This window comes from Monodelphis domestica, chromosome 5, assembly GCF_027887165.1.
Source record: "Monodelphis domestica isolate mMonDom1 chromosome 5, mMonDom1.pri, whole genome shotgun sequence".
NCBI classification, from domain to species: domain Eukaryota; kingdom Metazoa; phylum Chordata; class Mammalia; order Didelphimorphia; family Didelphidae; genus Monodelphis; species Monodelphis domestica.
This window is the reverse complement of record NC_077231.1, coordinates 264,926,550-264,948,807: the sequence shown is the minus strand read 5'-3', so window position 1 is coordinate 264,948,807 and position 22,258 is coordinate 264,926,550. Positions and strand designations below refer to the sequence as shown.

The 22,258-nt window shown below is 34.7% G+C and overlaps 1 protein-coding gene across 5 annotated transcripts in view; it reads right to left on the bottom strand.

Annotated features, from left to right (window-relative positions):
- Nucleotides 1-22,258, bottom strand: part of NEBL (nebulette) — a 479,586-nt gene that overhangs the window by 153,517 nt on the left and 303,811 nt on the right. Inside the window, exons 1-3 of one of the 5 annotated variants that reach the window (XM_007504893.3) lie at nucleotides 13,362-13,673; nucleotides 13,186-13,257; nucleotides 7,081-7,185 (exon numbers count right to left, since the gene is read on the bottom strand). The exons of 2 other annotated variants lie outside the window; for them this stretch is intronic. In XM_007504893.3, coding sequence (XP_007504955.2) covers nucleotides 7,081-7,185; nucleotides 13,186-13,257; nucleotides 13,362-13,448 — 264 coding nt within the window. In that variant the 5' untranslated portion in view covers nucleotides 13,449-13,673. Of the gene's footprint in view, nucleotides 1-7,080; nucleotides 7,186-13,185; nucleotides 13,258-13,361; nucleotides 13,674-22,258 lie in introns of those variants that run through there. 2 more of the 5 variants (XM_007504892.3, XM_016426368.2) reach the window with 2 other exon arrangements.

Below are 22,258 nucleotides of genomic sequence, written 5' to 3'. Positions count from 1 at the left end.
CAGATTATTATCCAAACACTTTTACTCATCACACATAACTCACTTAGAACCTCTCACAAATCTATTAGAGCATCATTCCTAATATTTTGGGGGTCATCTTCCAGAACTTTTGACAGTACATGGACACTAATGCATGTACTTGTATGTACATGTACATATGCATGTACAACATTCAGTTGTGTCTGATTTTTCATGATCCCCGTGGACCATAGAATACCAAGTCCATCTATCCTCCACTAAAGTCAGTCCAAGTTTGTAAGTTTGTAGTTGTTGTTTCCATGACTCTGTCTATCCATCCCATTCATCCTTTGCCATCTCCTTTACCTTTTGCTTTAACCTTTCCCAACATCACAGTGATTTCCAATGAGTCCTGTCTTCTCATTATGTGATAAGAGAAGATACAAGAAGCCATTAGGAAGTATCAGACCAGCCCTTCAAGGAAGTCTGCTAGGACCCATTGAGAAAGAGGAAACAGAAGGTGGTGGTACAAAAGAAGTGAAGATTTTGCCTCTGAAATGGAGATCAAATTGAAGAGGGATTCAACTGCTGCTGTTTAAGGATGGCATTATGTTCATTACATACAACCCTGAAATGCTAGGGTACAAGTGACTGGGAAGTTGAGCACACTTCCAGACTTTCTTTCCAATCTTTCTCCTCTTCAGAGGAAACTTAACCTCTAAACCACCCTAGGATCTGCCCAAAATCTCTATCATCCTCAGCTTTATATATATATATATATATATATATATATATATATATATATAATAAAGCTATTAATAAGACCTAACACCGAGAATGTTACAAAGATCAAATGAGATAACATATGAAAAGTGCTTTGCAGGCATCAAAGTGCTTTATACATGCATATACAAACATGATAACATCATTGTTATCAACCATATTACTTCCTGGATATCAGCTTCAAACCAGACTATAGGTAGGTCCCCCAATCAACCCCACTATCAGCTATTCCTCATAGGTTTTCCCTTATTAGAATATAAGCCCCTTGAAGCAGGCACAGTCTTCCTTGCTTGCAATCCTTTTCAATCTAGGATCTGATCTTATTCCACTGAAACTGCTCTTTAGAGTTGTCAGTGATCTCTTGGGGTTGCCAAGTCCAATAGTCTTTTCTCAATCTTCATTCTCCTTACCCTCTCATCACTCTCTTCGCTTGATACTCTCTTGTCTCTAGGTTTTTAGGATCCCAGTCTCTCCTGATTCTCTTACTTATCAGACCATTTCTTCTTAGTCTCTTTTGCTAGATCCTCCTCCAAATCATGCTCTCTACATGAGATGTTCCTAGGGATTCTGTCTCTTTTCTTCTACTTCTATATTAATTCCACCTAGTGATTTTACCAAGGACTGTGGATTTAATTACCATCCCTAAGCTCATGATTCTCTAATCTTCTTATCTTGCCCTAAACTCTGGACTGATGCTTTTTAGACAATTTGAATTGAATGTCCATTAGTCACCTTGAACTAAACTTACCCAAAACAGAACTCATTATCTTTTCCCTTAAACCATTTTCCCCTCCTACATTCCCTATTAAGGCAACATAATGTTCCCAGTCCCTCAGGCTCCCAAACTAGGACTCATCCTCAACTCCTCATTAGTTCTCACTTCTCATATCAAAGATGTTGTCAGGGTCTGTCCACTTAACCTTTGCAACATCTTTTGAATATATTCCTCTCCTGTGGCACTAACACTTCTCTATCACCTCACATAATGATTTTTGCTTTTAGTCTAGGGGTCAGTTCATCTCCCTTAAATTTCTCCCCATTCCAATCTCCATTCAGCCACCAAAGAGATTGTTTTAAAGCATAAATCTTACAGTGTGACTCTTCTACTCAATAGATTCCAGTGGCTCCTTATTGCTTCCAGGATCAAATAAAAATTCTCTACTTGGCATTCAAAGCCCTTCATAGCCCTGTTCCCACCAACCTTCCTAGTCTTCTTGCATCTTATTCCCCACTATGTACTCTGAACTACTTTAGTCCAGTGACATTGGCCTCCTAGCTGGTCCATAAATAAGATGCTCCAACTCTTGGCTGCAATTATTTTCTTTATCTATCCACATTCCTGGAAAGCTCTCTTTCCTTATGTTTTTCTACTGACTTTCCTAACTTTCTTTAAGTCCCAAATAAAAACTCATCTTCTACAAGATCCCTTTCTCAATCCATCTTAATTCTAGTCCTTTCCCTCTGTTATTTCCTGTTTATCCTATACATAGCTTATTTGCATGTATGCATGCATTTGATTTTTTCTTGTCTCCCCATTAGACTGTAATATTCTTAATAGCAGACTGTCTTTTGTCTTAATTTTATCTCCTGTGCTTAGCACAGTACCCAACATATTGTAGGTGTTAAAAAGATGTTTTTTATAGATTAATTTTGATTGCATATATGCCTTTGTATCTTTGGTGATAAGTATAATGCCTGGTACCTAATGAGTACCATAAATATATCCTCTATCTATCTAACCACACAGGAAAAAAAGTGATCAGCACAGTGCTGGAAAGAAATCCCACTCAATTAATCTAGCAGTAAATACCTCTTGGTCAGACACTGAAAACAGGAACAAACTAAGTCTAGACTTGAGTAAGAGTAGGATAGACCACAAATGAAAAACTGTGCAGCACCAAGCACATATTTTGGTATCAATGAACACCTGGTAATCATGTGTGGTTACAAGTTGCGGAACGACATGTCTTCCCCAAGAATAAAAATTATGAGTGACACAGTGTACATGACAGATATAAGTAGGGTGTAGAATATTACTAGTGATAACTTATGCACAAGAAGTGCCATGAAATAACTTCAAGGTCAGCCTTAAAGGGCTGGAAAAGGAAGTAGGACAGTTATGTAGCAAATGAAGGATAACAAGGTAGATGTACTGCTGAGTTTTAGATTAATATTTTTTACCTACTTGCTGAAACAGAAAAATAAACTGAAGAGAAACTGTCCTCCATTTCCCTGTCTTAGAGTCACAGTTTGTGACTAGACTACTTCCTAAAACCTTCCTAAAATTATCCCCATAGTTTAGGGAAATCCTCATCCCTCTTACCTCAGTTTCCCATCCTGTTATCACAATAAACCCCTTACCTGAGAAAGAAAACTAGTATCTATTATAGTTCACTCAGAGAGGAGGGAAGAATTGGGAGGAGAGGCTGGCAGGAGGAAGAGGATTGGTTATTTTGAATATGATAATTATTTTGTCCAAAAGTAATGTCAACTCCGTTATCAGTTATTTTTTCTTATCTATAACACTCATTGCTGGATGGAAGGTACTAGCTTCTTGGATGTATTTAAAAAGGGTACCTCTGCCATAAAGCTATTTACAGAATTAACTAAGCTTGATGGGACTTAATCTGTGAATATTCCTATAGCCTTGTCATCTTTATCAACAGTAACCTTTAGGGAATTGAAATTATATGTCTTTGTATTAGTCACAAACTTTTTCTTGAGTTCTTGTGACTCCTTCTTTTTCTGTTGCATAATTCAAACCCATTATCCACTCTACACTGGAAAAAGTTTTCCAGGAATGATTTGATTTCCTTTACAGACTTTTCCTATGTAGTTACTATATAGGTCTTATAAAATTCTCTCATCTCATTTGCAATTTGAGGTGTCATTTCATTAATTTCTGCCTCATTTTCTTTAATCTGGCTCTGTCTTACTCTTGCCTTATTGCAATGGCTATCATTTACACAGTCACTTTCTTGCACCAGTTTTGCACTATTTCCCAAGTTTCTTCTATTATTTTTATCTGCAGCCTCATTATTACTATTTCTTCTACCACCAAGTGCCTGGCTTCATAATTCCCTTCTAACCATTTCTGAATATTTAGGCTTAGCTCCAGTTTTTATTGCCTTTTGCATTTCCCTCAAATCTGGAGCTCACTGTGAGGACTTCAACTTGCAGTGTGAACAGTAAGTGGATTTCTTGTACCTGGTTTCTTGATTATGTTTGTCTCTATTATTACTCTCATGTTTCTTCTTCAAGAAATAGTTTCTAACCAAGTGCCCTTTATGGTGGCAAAAGGAACACTCCCTAGTTTCTCTTTGCACTGATCTTGCCTGGTAATTAGGTTTTTGGGAAACAGGTTTGGTGTATGTTCTAACTGTGTTCAAATTTTTAATTTCCTCAATTTCCTTCTTTTCAAATCCTTTTCAGTCCTCTCTAACTTTTCCTTAAGATCTTTAACTTCCTTGCTCTGATCTGAATTATTTTCAAATAGGTAATCTGCAGCCTCTCTCAATTCAATTAGCGAAATTGAGTCATATTTAGGTAAATAGTTCTTGAAAATGTCTATAAATTGGGTGTGCATCCCCTCAGAAATTGCCTACATACACAGTCAGCTGTCTCATTATCTGCCTCTAAACTTAAGATTGCCTCTGCCATTTCTGACAGACAATCTATGTATGTGGCAGGATGTTCCCCTTTATCCTGCCTGACCTTTTCAAATTTGGACCATGCACTTGGCTTAGAACAGCATTGCTTAATAGCTTGAAGCAAATCTTCTCTGCACCATTTAAAGATATGACATGCAGGTTGGATTGGCGAAATCCAAATCCCTTCTTTGATCAATAGTAGGCCAGCTTGTCAAAGTACTTTCAGATCTAGTTGTCTCCACAAATTTCCTTTGCTCATGGGAGCTGAACAGTTATGATAAAAGAAATTTGACATCATCAAAATCTGGATCAAAGATCCAAAATGCTCTCTTCAGCTCCTTGTGGGATTTAAAAGGATTGTCCACAAATTTTGGAAAATGGCTTTTAATGGTCTCAAGTTCCTGAGGAGTGAATTTTCTATGGGCTTTAGTGTGAATAACACCAGCATTAGTTGTTAGCTTGGTGACTTCCTTCAATGGACATACTTTCTCAGGGTCACTAGCAGCCTGGTTCTCATTTCCACTGTCACCTTCAGTTTCCTGAGGTACATTCTCAGTTTTCCCATTGTCCTTGCCCATAACTAGATCTAGACCTTTTTTTCCTTAATGAGTTGTTCAAATACTGCCTTAATCATTTTGTCCAAGTTGTTTTCAATGGCCATAACCTTCTCTGCCTTAAGGGGAATCGTGAACCTGAAAACTTTCCTCACTTGGGATCGAATGTGTAACATAGTCATGAACAGTACATATACTTGTGCCAGGACTTGCCAGAGAGCTAATTCATTTTGAAATGGTAATTGTAACACAGTCATTGTCAAGTTTCCTATGTAATCCACACTTTCCACTACCATTCGAGTCAGTTTGCTGTAAAGAATATGGTAAACCCAAAAGCAAGCGATGGCTGCCAAAACCACCACACCAAAAACTACTTGTTTGAACATTTTTACTATCTTTCCTGCCTGTGGGATTGTTGGGTACAGTCAGACTAAGGGTGCCACTTGAAATATAAAAATAAACTGAAGAGAAACTGTTACTTGTTGAAATAGAGAAGGTAAACTGAGGGGAACCCTGTTTCTTTTACAATGACTGCTATTCTCTGGCTTTGACTAGAGAAGGCTGATACAGGAACCTAATGCTGCTTATTTGTAATGGAGGTAGAAATGAGAAATGCTGAGGGATGCCACCACACAGGAATACTGCCACCCAGGGAATACTATAGGGTCTGCTCTGGGGTTTTGCCTATTGATCCCTACAGATAGCTGATGGATCAATCTATTTCCTAACCTCCTTCCTCCCTCACTCCCTCCCTTAACCAACCCTCTCCACCCAGTTCTTCTTAAAGTCTTTGGCTCCTTCCCTCCCCACTTGAGTAAACTATAAAGATATTCTTTTCTTTTCCTTTTTCAAGTCAAGGTGTTTATTGAGATAACTGAATGGGAAACTGGGTTAAGAGGGATGAGGAAGTCCCTAATCTAAATGAAGGATTGAGAAAGTAGTCCATCACAAACTGTGACTCTTAGACAGTTAGGGAGATGGAGGACAACAGCCTTTTAAATCTTCTTTCTCACAAAATCATCAAGGTCTCTCAGCTCAACCCCAGAAAGAAAAACCAAGTTCAAAGTCTCTCAGTTTCTCCTGGCCAGCTCAACTCTCATATAGACCACCAACTAAAAAGCCAAGTTTCTTTTTCTTATCAGCTTCAACTACCCAGAGTCAGAGAGAGAGAGACAAAGTCCAAAAGCCAAGTTTCTCTTCTCAGTGTGGCTAGCAAACCCCCAACTGCCACTCCTGGGAACATTCTGTTGGAATCTTCTCTTGATTGACAGCTAGATCTAGGTCTCCAGCCTTGCATCTTCAGCCCCAGTTCCTGCATCTTGGCTTATAAGTTATCTCTCTCTCCATGCCTCTATTACATAGCTATGTGACTCTGGACATCTAATGCCTCAAAGCCCCATTTCCTCATTTGCAAAATGAGGGGCTGATCTTGGTGGCACCCAAAGTTCCTTATAACTCTACATATATGATCCTATGAATAAATATTATTAATAAGATGATATGGATGGATTTTAATTTAATAAAAGCATGTACTTCTTGTAAATCACATAATAAATCTTATAAAACACAAAATAAATATGAAGTATATATGAGACCTTAATAATAAAACAAATATCATTGGAAAGGAACAAAATATGTTTAACATATTTTTTCACTGTCACTGACAATTTCTGCCAGTGGGTGACAATATTCACCTATCATTACAAAGTGATGATAATAATTACCTATTTCTCAGAGTACCTTAATGATTAATAATTAAAACAAATTAGCTTCATATTTGCCAACTACATCAATCCTATACTCATTATTTAACAAATTAAAATGCTCTTAATATATATTTTAATATGAAGCACATCTATCTCTTGGCATTGCCCTCCAGAACAACAAATTGGTAATTACAATGCACTTGGAAATATAAATTATTAAATAATGAATCTTAACACAGTTACTTTAGTAATTCAATATAAATTCTCAGAAGTACTATTTAAATTAATATTAACACAAATTACAAATCTTTAATAGAAAGTTAATCTGATTTTTTTATGAGTCTGTTATCCAACTTCAATGTGAGACAAACATTCTTGTAGGAAAGAACTACTATTAATAAAATACTTCATAAGTTTTCATTATCTTACCTCAGAAATAAAAGCACCTATATGCTTCACATGATTTAGCAAAGGGGTATCAGGCACAAACGTACACTTGTCTTTTGACTTTTTATACTCTCCTCTATAGTTGATCTAAAAAAAAAGAAAGCAATACAGATTTGACCTTAAATGAGGAAAAACTATTTTATTACTTATTTTCAACAAGCTTATAGGAACTTGGTTTTTGTTAATTCCCCAAAGAGAACCCCCCCCCACACACACACACACTATATCCTTAAGTATCTCTGGAATCTCTATGATCAAGTGTTGGGAAAATAAATTAAGTGAGAACTTCGTTTTACAGATGAGAATACCAGCTAGTATACAATACTGTCCTGGTCAGATATTTAATGTTCTTTATAGCAATAAATTAAAAAGAACAACAGTGCATAGGAACTGGAAGTCATTCTGAAGGGCAGTGAGAAAATCCCTACAAGATACATATTCATTTCATAATTAAATAAATATTTAAGTCCCTAGTATTTACTTAGGGACAGGTGAATAGGACAGAGATAGATTGGTCTTATGATTGCAAAGATATAGTTAACTCCCAGATGAGAAAATTCCTATCACTGGAGACTAACTATTTATTATATTCAGTTATGGAGAGCTGCCTCAAGCATTGATTGGTTAAGCAACTTGTCCAAAGCCACACAGCCAGTATGTTTAATAGGTACTACTTGAACCCAGATCTACCCAAATCCAAACCTAGCTCTCTATTCTCTATATTTGCTATGCTTACCTCTCCTTAAAATGGGGTCAGAAAGATTTCAAATAACAAATGCTCTAGGAATTTACAATGAGATATGTACAAAAACTAAAAGCTAAACTATGATTAAGTGATAGAATCAAACAAAATGCTATAAAAGATCTAAGATGCAAGGGATTGTGTCTAATTAGAGGGCAAGAAAGATCAGGGAAGGTTTCATGAAATAAGTAGAATCTAAGGCAAATCTTGAAGGAATATAAAGATTTACTGTATAAGATGGAGAGAAGAGGAGACAAAGAAGCTTTTCCTAGCATGGGAAAAGACATGTTTATCAATGAGGGTAGGAGAAGAGAGGAAAATAATATAGTGCAATCCAAATGGAATATAGAATATACTAATGGAATGTGTGGAAAACAATACGAGAAACATGTAGGAATCAGATTTTGGCAAGCTTTGAAAGACAGAGAAAGGAACTTATATTATATCTGATCACAGAGAATCGATGATGGATTTAGAGCAGGACAATGATGTGACATAGGCATTAGGAAAGCTTCTGGGCATCTGAATGAAGGAATGATTGAACTTTAATGACAAGAAGCCCTTTTTCTCTAAGGGACAACATAATAAGGAATAAAATAACACATTTTTATGCAACATCATACCAAATACAATAAGATTAGTGCTCTGGAATAAGAACTGTTAGCTGATTCATAGAATAATCATATTAGAGATGCCTTTTGTCTCACACAGCTATATTTCAGAAAATTATTTAACCCATAGTGTAGTCAAATCTGAGTAACAGCAAATAATGCCACATCAGGCATCTTGACTGTGCAATGATTCCTAGAGATAATTCAAGTTAAGTCCATGATCATCTGGCATCTAGGACTATCTTCAAATTTAGGTGTTAAGCATCCCTTCTTCGGTTTGAGAAAAGGAGCATCAGTACTAAAGAATTTGGCCAACAAATTTATCTGTTTTTCATTGTATATTAGATATGATTTGGAATTCCCAAAAACCATTATGCTCAACTGCCAGTATTTTAAAGCAAAGATGATGTTATATTAACAATAATACTTTGATATTTTAAAAAGAAAAGACAGGATATGAATATCCCCATTATATAACTAAGTGAATGTAAAATGAACTATAATAATGATTACACAAATGTTTGACTCATTATTTTTAATCTTCTGCCACCACCTTTTTCTCATCACTTTCACATTCTTCACTGTAGTGTTGTAAGCAGTTATGGAGTGGAGACCTCCTGATAAGCCCAGACATAAGCAACTTGTCCAGGACATGAGTACTAGAAAAAGGGTTAAATATTCAACATCTTCCTCTGTGTAACTGACAAACAGAAAAGATAGGGTTCATGCATACCCCTGTGGCCTTTCCTCCTCTTTCTCTTTCTCTCTGCCCTTTTCCCATTTGCCATCATCATTATGTCTTAAAGGCAGCTTAGAAAAAAAGTGTTTCCAACTTTATCGTTCCACAAAATTTTTCCATTAATATGTCAAGAAAACAATCTCAATTTTTAATGGATAAAAAATCTCATTAGCTAGGGGGTTTTTTGTTGTTGTTGCCAGAATCAATGGAAATTCCTTGGCTCAAAGTTTAGATTTTTATTTCCAAGGTAAGATCATGAAAACTTATTAAGGAGAGTATGTCATTTCTACAAGTGTAGTAATAGGATTTGGAGGAAGAATAGAACGTATATAGCATGAATTCCAAAGTCATTTCAAACATACTTTCTTTCCTCTCACAATGAAAGAAAATGGGTATTTGTATGTAGGGTGTTAAGTTGTTTCAGTGTTTTTTAACCTAGACCAGTAATACCATAAGTATAAAGAATAACTGGTCAATTTGGTAAAAAAAAAAATTGACTAACTTTAAATAACTGAATTGACTATCATTGACTAAACTAGTGGAATTAATGTATGCCAAAGAAAGGACACTTGAACCTATAATTCACTACCAACTTAAAAAAACACTACAATTCAAAGAAAAATTTGAAAATATATAAGGCATAAATAACATGAAAAACCAAAGAACTTTAGAGGTCAAGCTCAAAACATAAATTTGGAAAGTAAAGAATAATATGAGAAGTATCTTATAAGGAACCCTAAGGTCAAGAAGAAAAAGATTTTAAATACATCTAAAGGAGGAAGTCAAATAAAAAACTAATGGTATCATTTGACATGGCCATTTAAAATATTCAATCACAAATAAATATAATATTATGCCAAAATAAAATTAATTATTTGCATCAATCTTTATGGAGGAAGTGCTTGGAATTTTTCATTGCCTTTTTCTAAGTTTTGGTAAACAATACAGAAACAATAAATGCATGAATAAGAGAAGATATTGAGAACGTTGTAGACTTCAGTTAGAAACTACATATACATAAATTACTCAGACTCTATGGAATAAGTTAATAAATCTATAATTTCTTTAGTATAGACACCCAATCCAGTAATTTGGATTCCTAGGCTTTTACATCTTCTTATTCTTTGCATGTTATATCATAGAAATTTGGAGAAAACCAAAGATGGAAGTTAGGGCATAGTTCGAAGTAACCTCTGCCCATGCGCTCACATTCATAAAAAGGCTTCCAAAATATATGCTGGAAACTCTAGCTTAATAAGGACATAAAATAAAGTGGTAAGATTCTAAAACAAAGAATAGGTACACTAGACACTGATGGAAAATTAAACAGGCTCTACTGGGGCAAAGACAAAAGTATAACTGTAAGGTTAAAATTATGCGTGAGGTAAATAAGAATAAAGGGAGAACAACATACTGAATTCATTCTTCACTTTCAAAAAAAGCCCATGATTGACAAAATTAATAAATATTAACACATATCGAGATGGTAACATAATATAAGACAGAATGTGATGAGTGACATAGGAGAGGTGGAAGCAAATAACTTTGGGAGCCTTAAATGGGTTCTAACTTTATTAATGATGTAGAAGGAGGAACACACAATGGAATTATCAAGTTAGCAGCTGCCACTGAAGTCTTACAGGCACTGAAATGTCAACTTGATAGAGATAAACTACAAAAAGATCTTGCAAAGATGTGTGTGATGGAATAGAAAAGAAAGTGAGCTTCCAGATAGGTAAGTGTAGAATAATGCAAAGCATTTTTATAAGTTGATGGAATTTTGAGTGGCTACATTCAGGGAAAAGGACTGGAGAATCACTGTCAACAGTTACCTAAAGCAAATTAACCAGATGTACTTCTGCAGGCAAAGAGACCAACAAAATGGTAGTCATCATTAAGAATGGTCTCACCAAAACAAAATCATACTTTTGCACAGGATATAGAATACCCACACTTGGGAGAGTGTGTATAGTTCACCAAATGTATGAACAAATGAAATTATTATTATCTAATATATATCTACTCTATGCCATTTGGGAAAATTTTAAAGATTACACCTCCAATCAAGTGACTTCCATATTGTTTCTACATAGCCTCTAAGAAGATGAAGAACTTGTAGACACCTGTAGAAAAATAAAGTGGCTAAAATGAAAGAAGGGTGGCATTATGATACTAGACTGAAAATGTGAAATTGTACATATGAAAGATAGAGGAACACCATGCATATCTAAAAAATATTTAAAGGAAGAGGGAAGGTAAGTGGCTCAGTGGATTGAGACCAGATGTGAATAAAAGCACTTCCCTCAAGTAATTGACAATCCAATATTGTATATAAGTTACCAGATTACTATGTTATAAAGTAGATCATATAAATATTTGAAAGGCAAAATTTAATTGTCTTCTACAATGGAGTGCCCTAAAGAATTTTTAACAAAAGGTTATTCCATTTGAACAAGGAACATTATTCTGGCAATAATAATAAATAATAACAAAATAATAGTAATAACAGCTACTAGTTATGTAGTATTTACTACATGCCAGGCGCTATGAAAATACTTTGCAAATATTATCTCATTTGATGAGGTATAAAATTAAATAAAGGAGGAAGAAGATGAAGACAAGGAGATTAGTAGATTAAAATCAATTATTTAACTATAGTAATTTAAGGAATAATATCCATCTCTATCAGAATTTGCTAAAAGGTTTCTGAGTTTATATATACATATATAAAATTATATATATATATATAATTTGCTAAAAGGTTTCTGAGTTTATAAAATTAAATAGTATTACTAAATATAGGCAATAAATGAAAAAAATATTAAATTTCAAGGCTATCAATAGTAGAATTTGTTATAAATAGGAATTCAGTCCACCTATGCACATTGACCATTACTCTTAGGATCTCTCTGAAATGCCAGAAAGTAATACAAAACCATTCATATAAACCCCATATATCAAAACAGTTGTTTCTAAAGTAATTTATAATATTTGACCTTTAGAAAAGAAACAAAAAGGCATAGAAAGCCCTGATCCATTTTATCATTTTTAAAAACAAAAGAAAAACAAGCAAAAAATCAATCCTAACTCTGCTGGAGCCAGTGAGAACAAAGGGAGCTTATCTCTTTTCTGTTCTAAATGGAGGAATATCCATCTAATCACTTGAAATTCACCATCTTCCCTCTGATCTAACAAGAATGCTTCCTACTATTTTATTTGTATGTTTGAAGAGGTCAGTTTTGTTTTCTCTGTGCTTCTAGCTTTTCAGTTGGCACATTTTCTGTAAGTATTCCAAAGAAACAATAGGATGATGTTACAGTATAAGGTGAATTAATATTCTAGAATTAATATGATTAGCATTAAACAAAACACTGAACAAAATACTCTCCCTTCAAGTTTCACTCTGGAGTTTCAGCTTTCAGCTGAAACTCCTCCCAAAAGAAATTATATGGTACTGATAAAACACATTATATTCCTTAAAAAGAAATATACTGGGTTCAGCTAGGTTGTTCAGTGTATTGCAAGCCAGACCTGGGTTCTGGATTCAAATCTGAATTCAGATATTTCCTAGCTGTGTGACCCTGGACAGGTTATTTAACCTCCAGTGTCAAGCCCTTACCACTCTTCTGCCTTGGGACCAATGCACAGTATTGATTCTAAGATGGAAGGCAAGGTTTGTTTGGGGGGTTTTTAAATAGAAGAAAGAAATATATTATGCATCTCAAGGGACATTCTTTTATCCAGAAATGTTGCATGGCATGAGGAAAGAGAATCATATGAAACAGGAGTAGAGACTCAGGCTCTGGTCTTAATTCTGTCACTAAGTAGGATTAAGACCTAGGGCAGGTCACTCCTGCTCTTTCAGCCTCAGTTTCCTCCTCTGTAAAAATGACAAAATTAACTTAAAAGTCATCCAAGTTATTACCATCTCTAAAACTTGTGATTTTATAATACCGTGCATGCTACAAATTCAATAAAGTGCTTAGATTACTCACATCACTAATTAACTCAGTACATTTTCTAGCCAATTCCATGTTTCGGTCTTCAATGACAGGTTTAAGGAATATCTGTTGCAAAAGTAAAGAGAAAAGGAGAACAAATCCAAGATCACTCACTATGGAAAAATGCAAAATAGTTCTTCAGTGAAGTACTTTCCAAAACAAATACTCACCTTTTCTTCTTCATCTTCTGTATCTTCCTCACCAGACTTCTCTCCTTCACTTTCACCTTTATAGTCCTCAGAGATGGGCACTCTCATATTTGTTATTTCTGAAAAATTCCTTTAAAAATTTAAAATCTACTAGTGTAACTGTTTTTACATATGACAGCTTCTTGGAGATCTCAATGACTGCTATCCTGCAATGAGTTTAACCTTTCCAAGGCCTCTGCCTTATTTAGCTTACACTTGACATCCTTTATCTCAATTGGGCATGAGGGAACAGAAAGGCATCATGGACAATTTGCCAGCTACAATTCTCAGGAGCAGTTACAATTTTTAACTGATAAATTTAATTGTCTGATCTTCTATACTTTCTTTAAATTAGTTTAAAAAATTCAAAAGAGCAGATTAAGTTACAGCTCTCTAATTCAGCCCTTGGAGACAAAGAGACCATTCATAAAACTAAGATTGAAAGGGTCAGAGGGACTTAAAAGATTATGAGAAAACTGGCCAGCTATAACCCTTAAGATATCAGAAGCCTGTTATCTTGAAGCTTCCCCAACCCTTATCTGAATCAAGCTTTCCCTTATATGTCAGGCATACTTCTACATTGGTGGGGGCTGAACGTGGGAAAGGAGAGGGCGAAGACTTTGGACAGCTTCTACTCTTTTTGCTGAATTCAATTTAAGAGTGATGAAGATCTCCTTAAGAGTTTTACAGAATAGCCACAGTTTAGAGATCATTTCTAAAATGTCCCACTTCTAGAAAATACTAAAGCCTATAAAATTGGTTTCTGGCTTCTTTTTTAGATTTTTTTCATTGGTAAATTAAAAGTAATTTGTTTTTATAAAACCATTCTTACTCCCAAGATAAAGATCCATACAGAATGTTTTTCAAGAAGAGAAAGGCATCTGATTTGTCTGCAGCAATCCAAGATCATTTTGCAGAGAAGCACAGGAGAGTCAAGTTTCTTTTCCTGTTGACTTTCTGACTCTGCTAATGCATTTTGCCACCATCCTATCCTAGAGGCAGTGCTAACCAAGCCCTCCCCCAATCCTTCTTTCAGATAACTGTTTTATGTGTTGTCTTCTCCAATTAGAACATAAGCTTCTTGAAAACAGGAATAAGCTTCCTTTTGGTGTCTGTATTTCTGGCACTCAGTCAGAATCTAGAACATACTTGAATGTGCTTGAATGATTGTTGCCTTGCCTTGCTTGTTTTCTTTGCACATTTACATGTTATCAACTTTGTTATATCTTCAACCAGAATATCAAACCAATGCATAGCTAGAGGGGGTCTTGGTATCATTTTATAGCACTATCCTTTTTACAGATGAGAAAGCAGTCCACAGGAGTTAAATTGGTTGATGGCAAAGCCAGAACTAGAAATCACCATTTTTCCTTCTAAACACTTCTGTGTGAAGGAAAGAAAGAGAGAAAAGAAAGAGGGGGGGAGGGAGGAAGAAAGAAAGGGGGGGACAGAGGGAGGAAAAAAGGAAGGAATTTCTAAAAACTCCAAATACCAGGAAAACCTCATTCTTTCTTTAATCACTGACCCTTGAAAAGGGGAACTGAGGATCAAATATGAAACACAACTTAATTTAAATAATTTTCAGTTTATCTGCTTCTAAAACTAAAAGAAGAGAAGATGAGAAATTGAGAGACAGACTGGCAGTCAGTGGGAAAATAAACTTGGGGTCAAGAGGACCTGGGTTCAGTTCCAGCCTCTGCCACTTATTGGTTGTGGCCATAGGCAAGTCACATATCCTCTTCAAGCTTAATCTCCTTTCTGTAAAGTGATAGTAATGAGAGCTACACTACCTACTGTACAGAGGTGCTGGGAGATTCAAACAAGATTCTGTTAAACACTGAAAAATTTAATATCTTTGTATGCAGAAAAAATGTTATATATACCTATTATTATTATAAAATATATTGAATTAAATACAAAAGAAAAATCCCACAATATTTTAGTTCCACATTATGTTGAGTCTTGAGATGAGATCCAGTATATTTCAACAGGGAAGGGAATTGAAAGAGGCTTTGAAGGAAAAGACAAAAGAATAGAATATAGAAGATGGAGGGGGAAACCAAGACAAGAATAAAAGGAAAGAAACAAAATAAGTGAGATGAAGTGACTCTTTAAAACTTTATTATAGAATTCTTTAATTTGTTAAGACTTAAATATTTTTGGACAGTATAAACAAAGTGGTTTACCCTGAGATGGTTTACACCAACATATATTATTGCCCCTGGTTTCCTCAACTAAATAATCCTCAGAGGGAGATCTGATCCCCTGATCCTTAGAGGCATAGAATGGAACAGATCTTGTTCTTCTATGACGTATGTTTGTATCTCAACAGGTGAGATGAGACAGGGGTATTATAGAGACAGGGAATAGGATGACAAAAATCATGGCATTAGGAAATTAGAGGACAAACACAAGGGGTATAAAGTGGTCCAGTTTGGCTAATGACTAGACTATGTGGAGAGGAAGAGAATGGAAGTCTAAAGACCTACTTTCTAGTTCCACTTTCTCTCTCAGAAATAATACCTTTCATTTCTAAAATAATTTACAAAGACATTCATATACCTTTGCCAAAGGTGAGTCTTCACTATTCCCTTTGAAGCCCTTGACTTATCTAATATTCAAGTTTGTCTTTCTAGAATTCTTCAAAGTTTACATAATACTTGACAAAGATTACATCATTTGCTTGAATGAACCAGAAATAAGTAATGCAAGTATAATTAATTGCATTTTATAGATGAGGACTCTGAGACTCAAAGGATTTGTCCAAGGTAACATGTTTAATTGAAGAACCATGTTTTACACCCACATCTTTTGAATAAGAGTCCAATATTCTTCCATACTATAATCTTACTTTACCCTCCTGACTACAGATTGGTAATAGCTGTGGATAGAGGGAAGCTTATATGAGAAAAAAATAATTTTATTATTCTCTTCTCCTTCAGACAGAGAGCTTCTCCAAAATTCTGGCAGATGTAATTTTAAAACTTCCATGTTTTATAAGATGATACCATTGGCATCCAATACAAAGAGGAGGAATTCTATTATATATACTAAATAATCCCCTTCTGCACTCAAAGAAGATAGTTTGGGGATGTTTCTCATTTTGACATAATGAATGAATTATATTAGACTGCTTACTGTCTCAAGGAGAGAGGAGGGTTGGGAAGGCGGGAAGAAAGAAGAGAATGAGGAACTCAAAACTTTAAAAATGAATGGTAAATGTTTTTACACATAAATGGGAGAAAATAAAATATTACTATGGATAAATTTTTACTGAGTATCCATTGTGTTTCTAAAATAACAAAAGAAAGCACAAGAATCAGGCAGATAATAACATAGGCTTTCCATCCAGAATATATTTAAGAAATAATCTATGATTTGAGTTGATTTAGTTTCTCTTTCATTCAAAGATGAGGAAATTGAGGAATAGAGATGTAATGTTACCAAAAGGATACAGTGGCAGAACTATCATTTAAACTCAGGTTTCTTAAATAAGTCTCACACTTTCTAAAAAGATGGGTTGCCTCGAGTCAAAGTTTGATTTCACAGATTCTTGGAAGTAAGGAGATTATCTTGGAGACATTCATTTTCACTAGTTCACAAATAAAACCTTACTAGATTGACCTTTTTACACTGAATTTGACAACTTAAAGGCACAGTTGCTTGTGATTTAAGATAGTCATATCCCTCTTTTCTATAAAATTCTTACATGATTCTGATCAATTTCTCTCTAAAAGGAAGAAAAAATATGACATGGTTTGTCACAGAAAAGCTCTCTTGTCAACACTCCAAAGATCTAATTTTGAGAATAAGAAAAGCATATTCTCCATGGATAATGATATTATTTCAGAATTTCCTCTAATAGTCATTTCTTCTCTTTAAAAAAAGAGAGAGTTCAATGTTATAATTTGATACATATTTTTTAAGTTGGCATTCCCCAAAAGAGGAATAACCTTGCTACATTTTAATCTTTTACTTATTGAGGATTTTCATTTAAGTTGTGAAGGATCTTTTTCAAAAATTTATTTTGGTAATTTTATTCCTGCAGAAATGGGGATGTAGCTAAAGCCCTACATACTGAGGTCTAATGAGGACCACAGTATCCAGTCCTCCCAGGTGACCTTGGGCAAATTACTTCTGTACCATTTGACCTTCCCTAAAAAAATCATACTCAGTTTCCCCATTGATAAAATAACATTTGTCTATATCATATGAATGCTTGAAGAATTTTTTAAGAGTTAATGAATAGAAAGCTTTTTGAAAATAATTTGGCAGCATCCCAATGAAGAATATTAACTCCCCAATAATGGACTTACTAGTAAATGGACAAACAGGCACAAATGATGAAGAAAGGGGTGATGTAATATAATCAGTCTTCCACCCCACTCTCTCCACACAAGGGAAGAGGAGTTTCCAATTACTTTAACCTTAAAATCAGAAACATTTAGACACCAATGATAAGCAAACCTCTAATCTATTTTTAGGTTTGCTGTTTATATGTAAGCATTTTTATTTCCATAGCAACTGCCAAGTCACATGGGTAATTCAAATCACCTGCCCAAGGAAACACAGCTGGACCACAGTAATGAGTCAGAGATTGCTTGTCTGTCTCCACTGCTATTAGGGTTACATGTGGCATGTATCTCCTGATTTTTGAACAATATTTACTATTCAGTGTCCTTTTTCCCCCATCCCTCCATATTCATATATCTATCTCTACATATATTTATGTAGAGGCAGAGACAGACTATATCTATATCTATATATATGTACATGCATATATATTTATATATGCAGTAAAATGTATTGTGATATGTCTGTACATGTGTATATGTATATCTATACACACACTTAGATATGTATAGATATACATATATACATCTAATATAAACTAAATACGTGTGATATATATTTTCTCATGATAAACAAGGAAAGAGCTAGGGACTATCTTCTGAGTTTGGTTAAATTTATATAGATAAAATAGATTAATACAATTTGAAAGATTTAAATAGCTGCACATTTTTTGTGTGAAAAACACTGACTCTAAATTGCTGGCTTCAAACATGGCAAGCAGATGCAAATTAAGCCAGTTGTTTACCACTACCATCATCATCATCAACTCACATTTTTGGAGCACCATCTGGGGATTTGGAACTTTGTTAGGCACTCACTCCATGTGTCATCTGAAAAGAATTCTTTCTTTTCCCCTCTCCCCCTTTCCCCTTTCCCTCCTTTCTCTCTCCCTCCCTCCCTTTCTCTTTCTTCTTTCCATCTTATCTCTTTCCTCTTTCTGCCTCTCTCTCTCCCTACTTACCTCCTCTCTCTCTTCCCCTCTATTTCTCCTCTCTTCTTTCTCTGTATCTCTCTTCCTAATCTCCCTCTTCTTCCCCCATTTCTCTTTCTCCTGTCTCTCCACTTTATTTCTCTACTCCCCTCTCCTTTTTTCTGTCTTTGATGTCTCTCTTCTCCCTCCCTTTCCCTCCTACCGCCCTCTTCACTCTCATCCTTCTTTTTCCCTTCTCTTTCTCTTCTCCTTGCTCTCTCTCCTCCATCTCTCCTTGCCTTCTCTTTTCTCCCTTCCTCCACATCTCTGTCCTTTTTTTCTATGTGTGTCTCTGTGTGGGGTCTATGTCTGCCTCTCTGTCTCTGTTTCTTTTGTCTTTCTATCTCTCTCTCCCTCCCACCCTCCTGCTCTTCTTCATTCTCCAAAGGGATCATCATTTTCAAAGGCTGAACAGCTGCTTATTTTACTTTACCTCACAAATTCTCTTATATTTGGACATTTATCTGAAAGAGGTTTTGCTAGGCAACGATTCTTTTAAATGGTTTCTTAGGAAGAGAAATGTAAAAGTCATTGTTCAAAATGTTTTCTTTTAAAAAGAACCCTATTTAATAGCTGTCTAATTTACTTCTAAAAGCTGCATTCATCAAACCAATGTCCTCCCAGGGTTATCACTTTGTTAGCAAGAAAGAAAGCTGAACATAGGGAAGGTAAGTTGAGCAACAGCAGGCATAGTTAGCATTTAAATAATCCTTCAACTTTTACACAAAGCATTAATAACGAGAGCTAATATTGATATATCAATTTAAGGTTCTCTAAGCACTTATATAGATATAGTGTCTTATTTGATTCAACCACCCCATGAGGGAGATACTATTATGATTCTTATTTTCCAGATGAGGAAACTGAGTCTGTGAGAGGTTGAGTGATTTGCCCAGTCACAAAGCTATTGTAATCACCTCCAATTAATGTTTAACAATAACTTTGTTACTAAAATATAATTTCATGGAAATAACCTTATAAAAACAAAACCCAAAAACATGGAAATACTTTTTGCATGGTAATATATGTATATCCCAGATTGAATTGCTTGTCAGCTCCTAGAGGAGGGTGGGAAGAAGGAAAGGAGTCTATGGATCATATAAGTTTGGAAAACTTATGTGGAAATTAGTTATCAAAATTAATTTTTAAATAAAATACAATACAATTGTGAATGTTCTCCATTTTCAAAAACAAGCTTATTAAAGATTATACTGAAATAATTTGGGGGTGACACTGTGTTTGTTTTTGTGTGTCACCTCTCACAAAATTGAAAAAGACCCATATCCTCTAACATAAATGTACAGGATAGCATTTTTTTCATTAATAGTTTAATTCTTGACATAGCAAATGGAACATTGGATTGTGGTCAAAAAGACGAGTTTGAATTTAGGGTTATATTTAATTTAGGGTCATATGTTGACTAGCTAATCAAATCACTTCTCAGTTTCGTTTTCCTCATTTCTAAAATGAAGATAATAATGACACCTAATTAGTAAAGTAGCTAGGAAGATCAAAAGAAATAATATGTAAATTGTTTGGCAAACTTTAAAGTGCTATATAATGTGAGCTATAATTATTATGACTATAACTACGTAAGTTTTGAAACAAAAGAAAACACAATAAACACATATTTTAGATAAAGGTGCTCAGTAGAAATTTTAAAGTATATCCTACTTGGCACAGAAAAACCAAGAATATGTCCTCTTCTATATATCTATTTCTTTTCTTCTTTTTTATTTTATTTTTATATTCAGTTACAAAATCTCTTCCTCCCTTTACCCCATTGATATGGCCAGAAGTAAGATACCCATTAATCATATGGAGTCTTAAAGATACTTCCACACTCACTATGTTCTGAAAAAAAAAAGCAAGAAAAAAATTTAAATGGGAAAAAAACATGTTCCAATATGCCTTCTGAGTCTGTCAGTACTCTCTGTAGAAATGGATAGCCTTTTTCATGAATCTTTTGATGTTCTGATCTTTACCCATTAATGAATGAATAACCTGGCATTCTTGTTAAATGTCTACACTGACCCATTATTATTTCTAATCAGGAGATACAATTCTGTTTTATTAATTTGCTAACTATTTGCAATAATGGTTATACTTTAATAACATTAAGACTGATGCCACAATCCCTTCATCACCCCTAACTTACTCCTTACTGGAAATCCCAAAATGAGTGACTAAGATGAAAGCAATAATTTAAACAAGGAATGAAACTATAATAAATTTATCACTGAAAAAGTACCATTGAGAATTAGAATCATACAAGTTTAAAATTAGACACTTTGCATATGTATATGTATATACATATTTCTTTAATTATCTGCCTTCTCTTAAACATTCTTTAAAAAATGGGCAAGGTCTGACTTGTTCGGTGGTAATATGTAATTACTGCAGAAATTAGCTTTTGGTTTTCAGTTTGGTGTATCACACATATATGTTTTGTAGAATATACATGCTTTCTTTTTCATAAGTAACATATGTCCTATGTTTAATACATATGTATATACATTCCATGCAATATGTACATATATGTCATATATGTAACTAATTCACCACAGCTGCCAGTTTCTTTTCAGAAAGCACACAAAGCCGCAATAAATGCAGAGTCTTAATTACTTCTCACATCTGGAAAGACTTGACTATGAGAGTGGATTTATTGAAGAAACTCATCATTTGGCTGTCAACACCATCTCAAGAGTCAGAAAAAGAGCAGGCTTGATCAATCCTGGCAATTTTTAACCCTTTCATATTTCCCATTGCTTAGATCATTTATGAAATTTACAAAAACAGTGAAATAAATAGTTTAATGGTAGGTTAAACTTTGTTTAGTTTCCAGGTCAAATATACAGGGTTAAAATTTTCTTGTCAAATGTAGAAATTATAATAAAAAATAGAGAAAATTGGGTGGGGAGCATTTTGGAATGATAGAATGTATCTGGGAAAAGCCATCATTATATAAGAATATTCTCTATTACAAACCTGGATGAATACTGAGTATTTACTCATATCTCTGGGTAGCATAGGTGGCACAGTGGATAGAGTGCCAGATCTAGAGTCAGAAAGATGAATCTATATGAGTACTAGCTGTGTGACCTGGAGCAAGTAACTAAACCCTCTTTAACTCATCTGTATAATGAGCTGGAGAAGGAAACAGTAAACCACTCCAATATCTTGGCCAAAAAAAAACAAAAAGACAAAAAACAACAACAGAAAGAGTCAGACAGGACTGAAACAACCAAACAGGGTGGTATAGTTGCGGGAACGTCAGACTTGGATTCAAGAGACTTGGCTTTGAATTTCACCTCTATGGCTTAACTGTGTACCCTCAAGAAAGTCCCAACTCCTTTGAGGCTCACTTGCTTTATCTGTACAACAAGGAAGGTACTTGCCAAGGGTTACCAAATGGGATAAAGTATCAAATGCAATAGCCACAAAAAGTGAGCCAGAGAAAATATTTCTAATATGTTTGAAGAGAGACCACAAATATTGGGGGGAAGTGGGAAATAAGAAGTTATGGAAGATCTTACTGAGAAGAAAGCACCTAAGA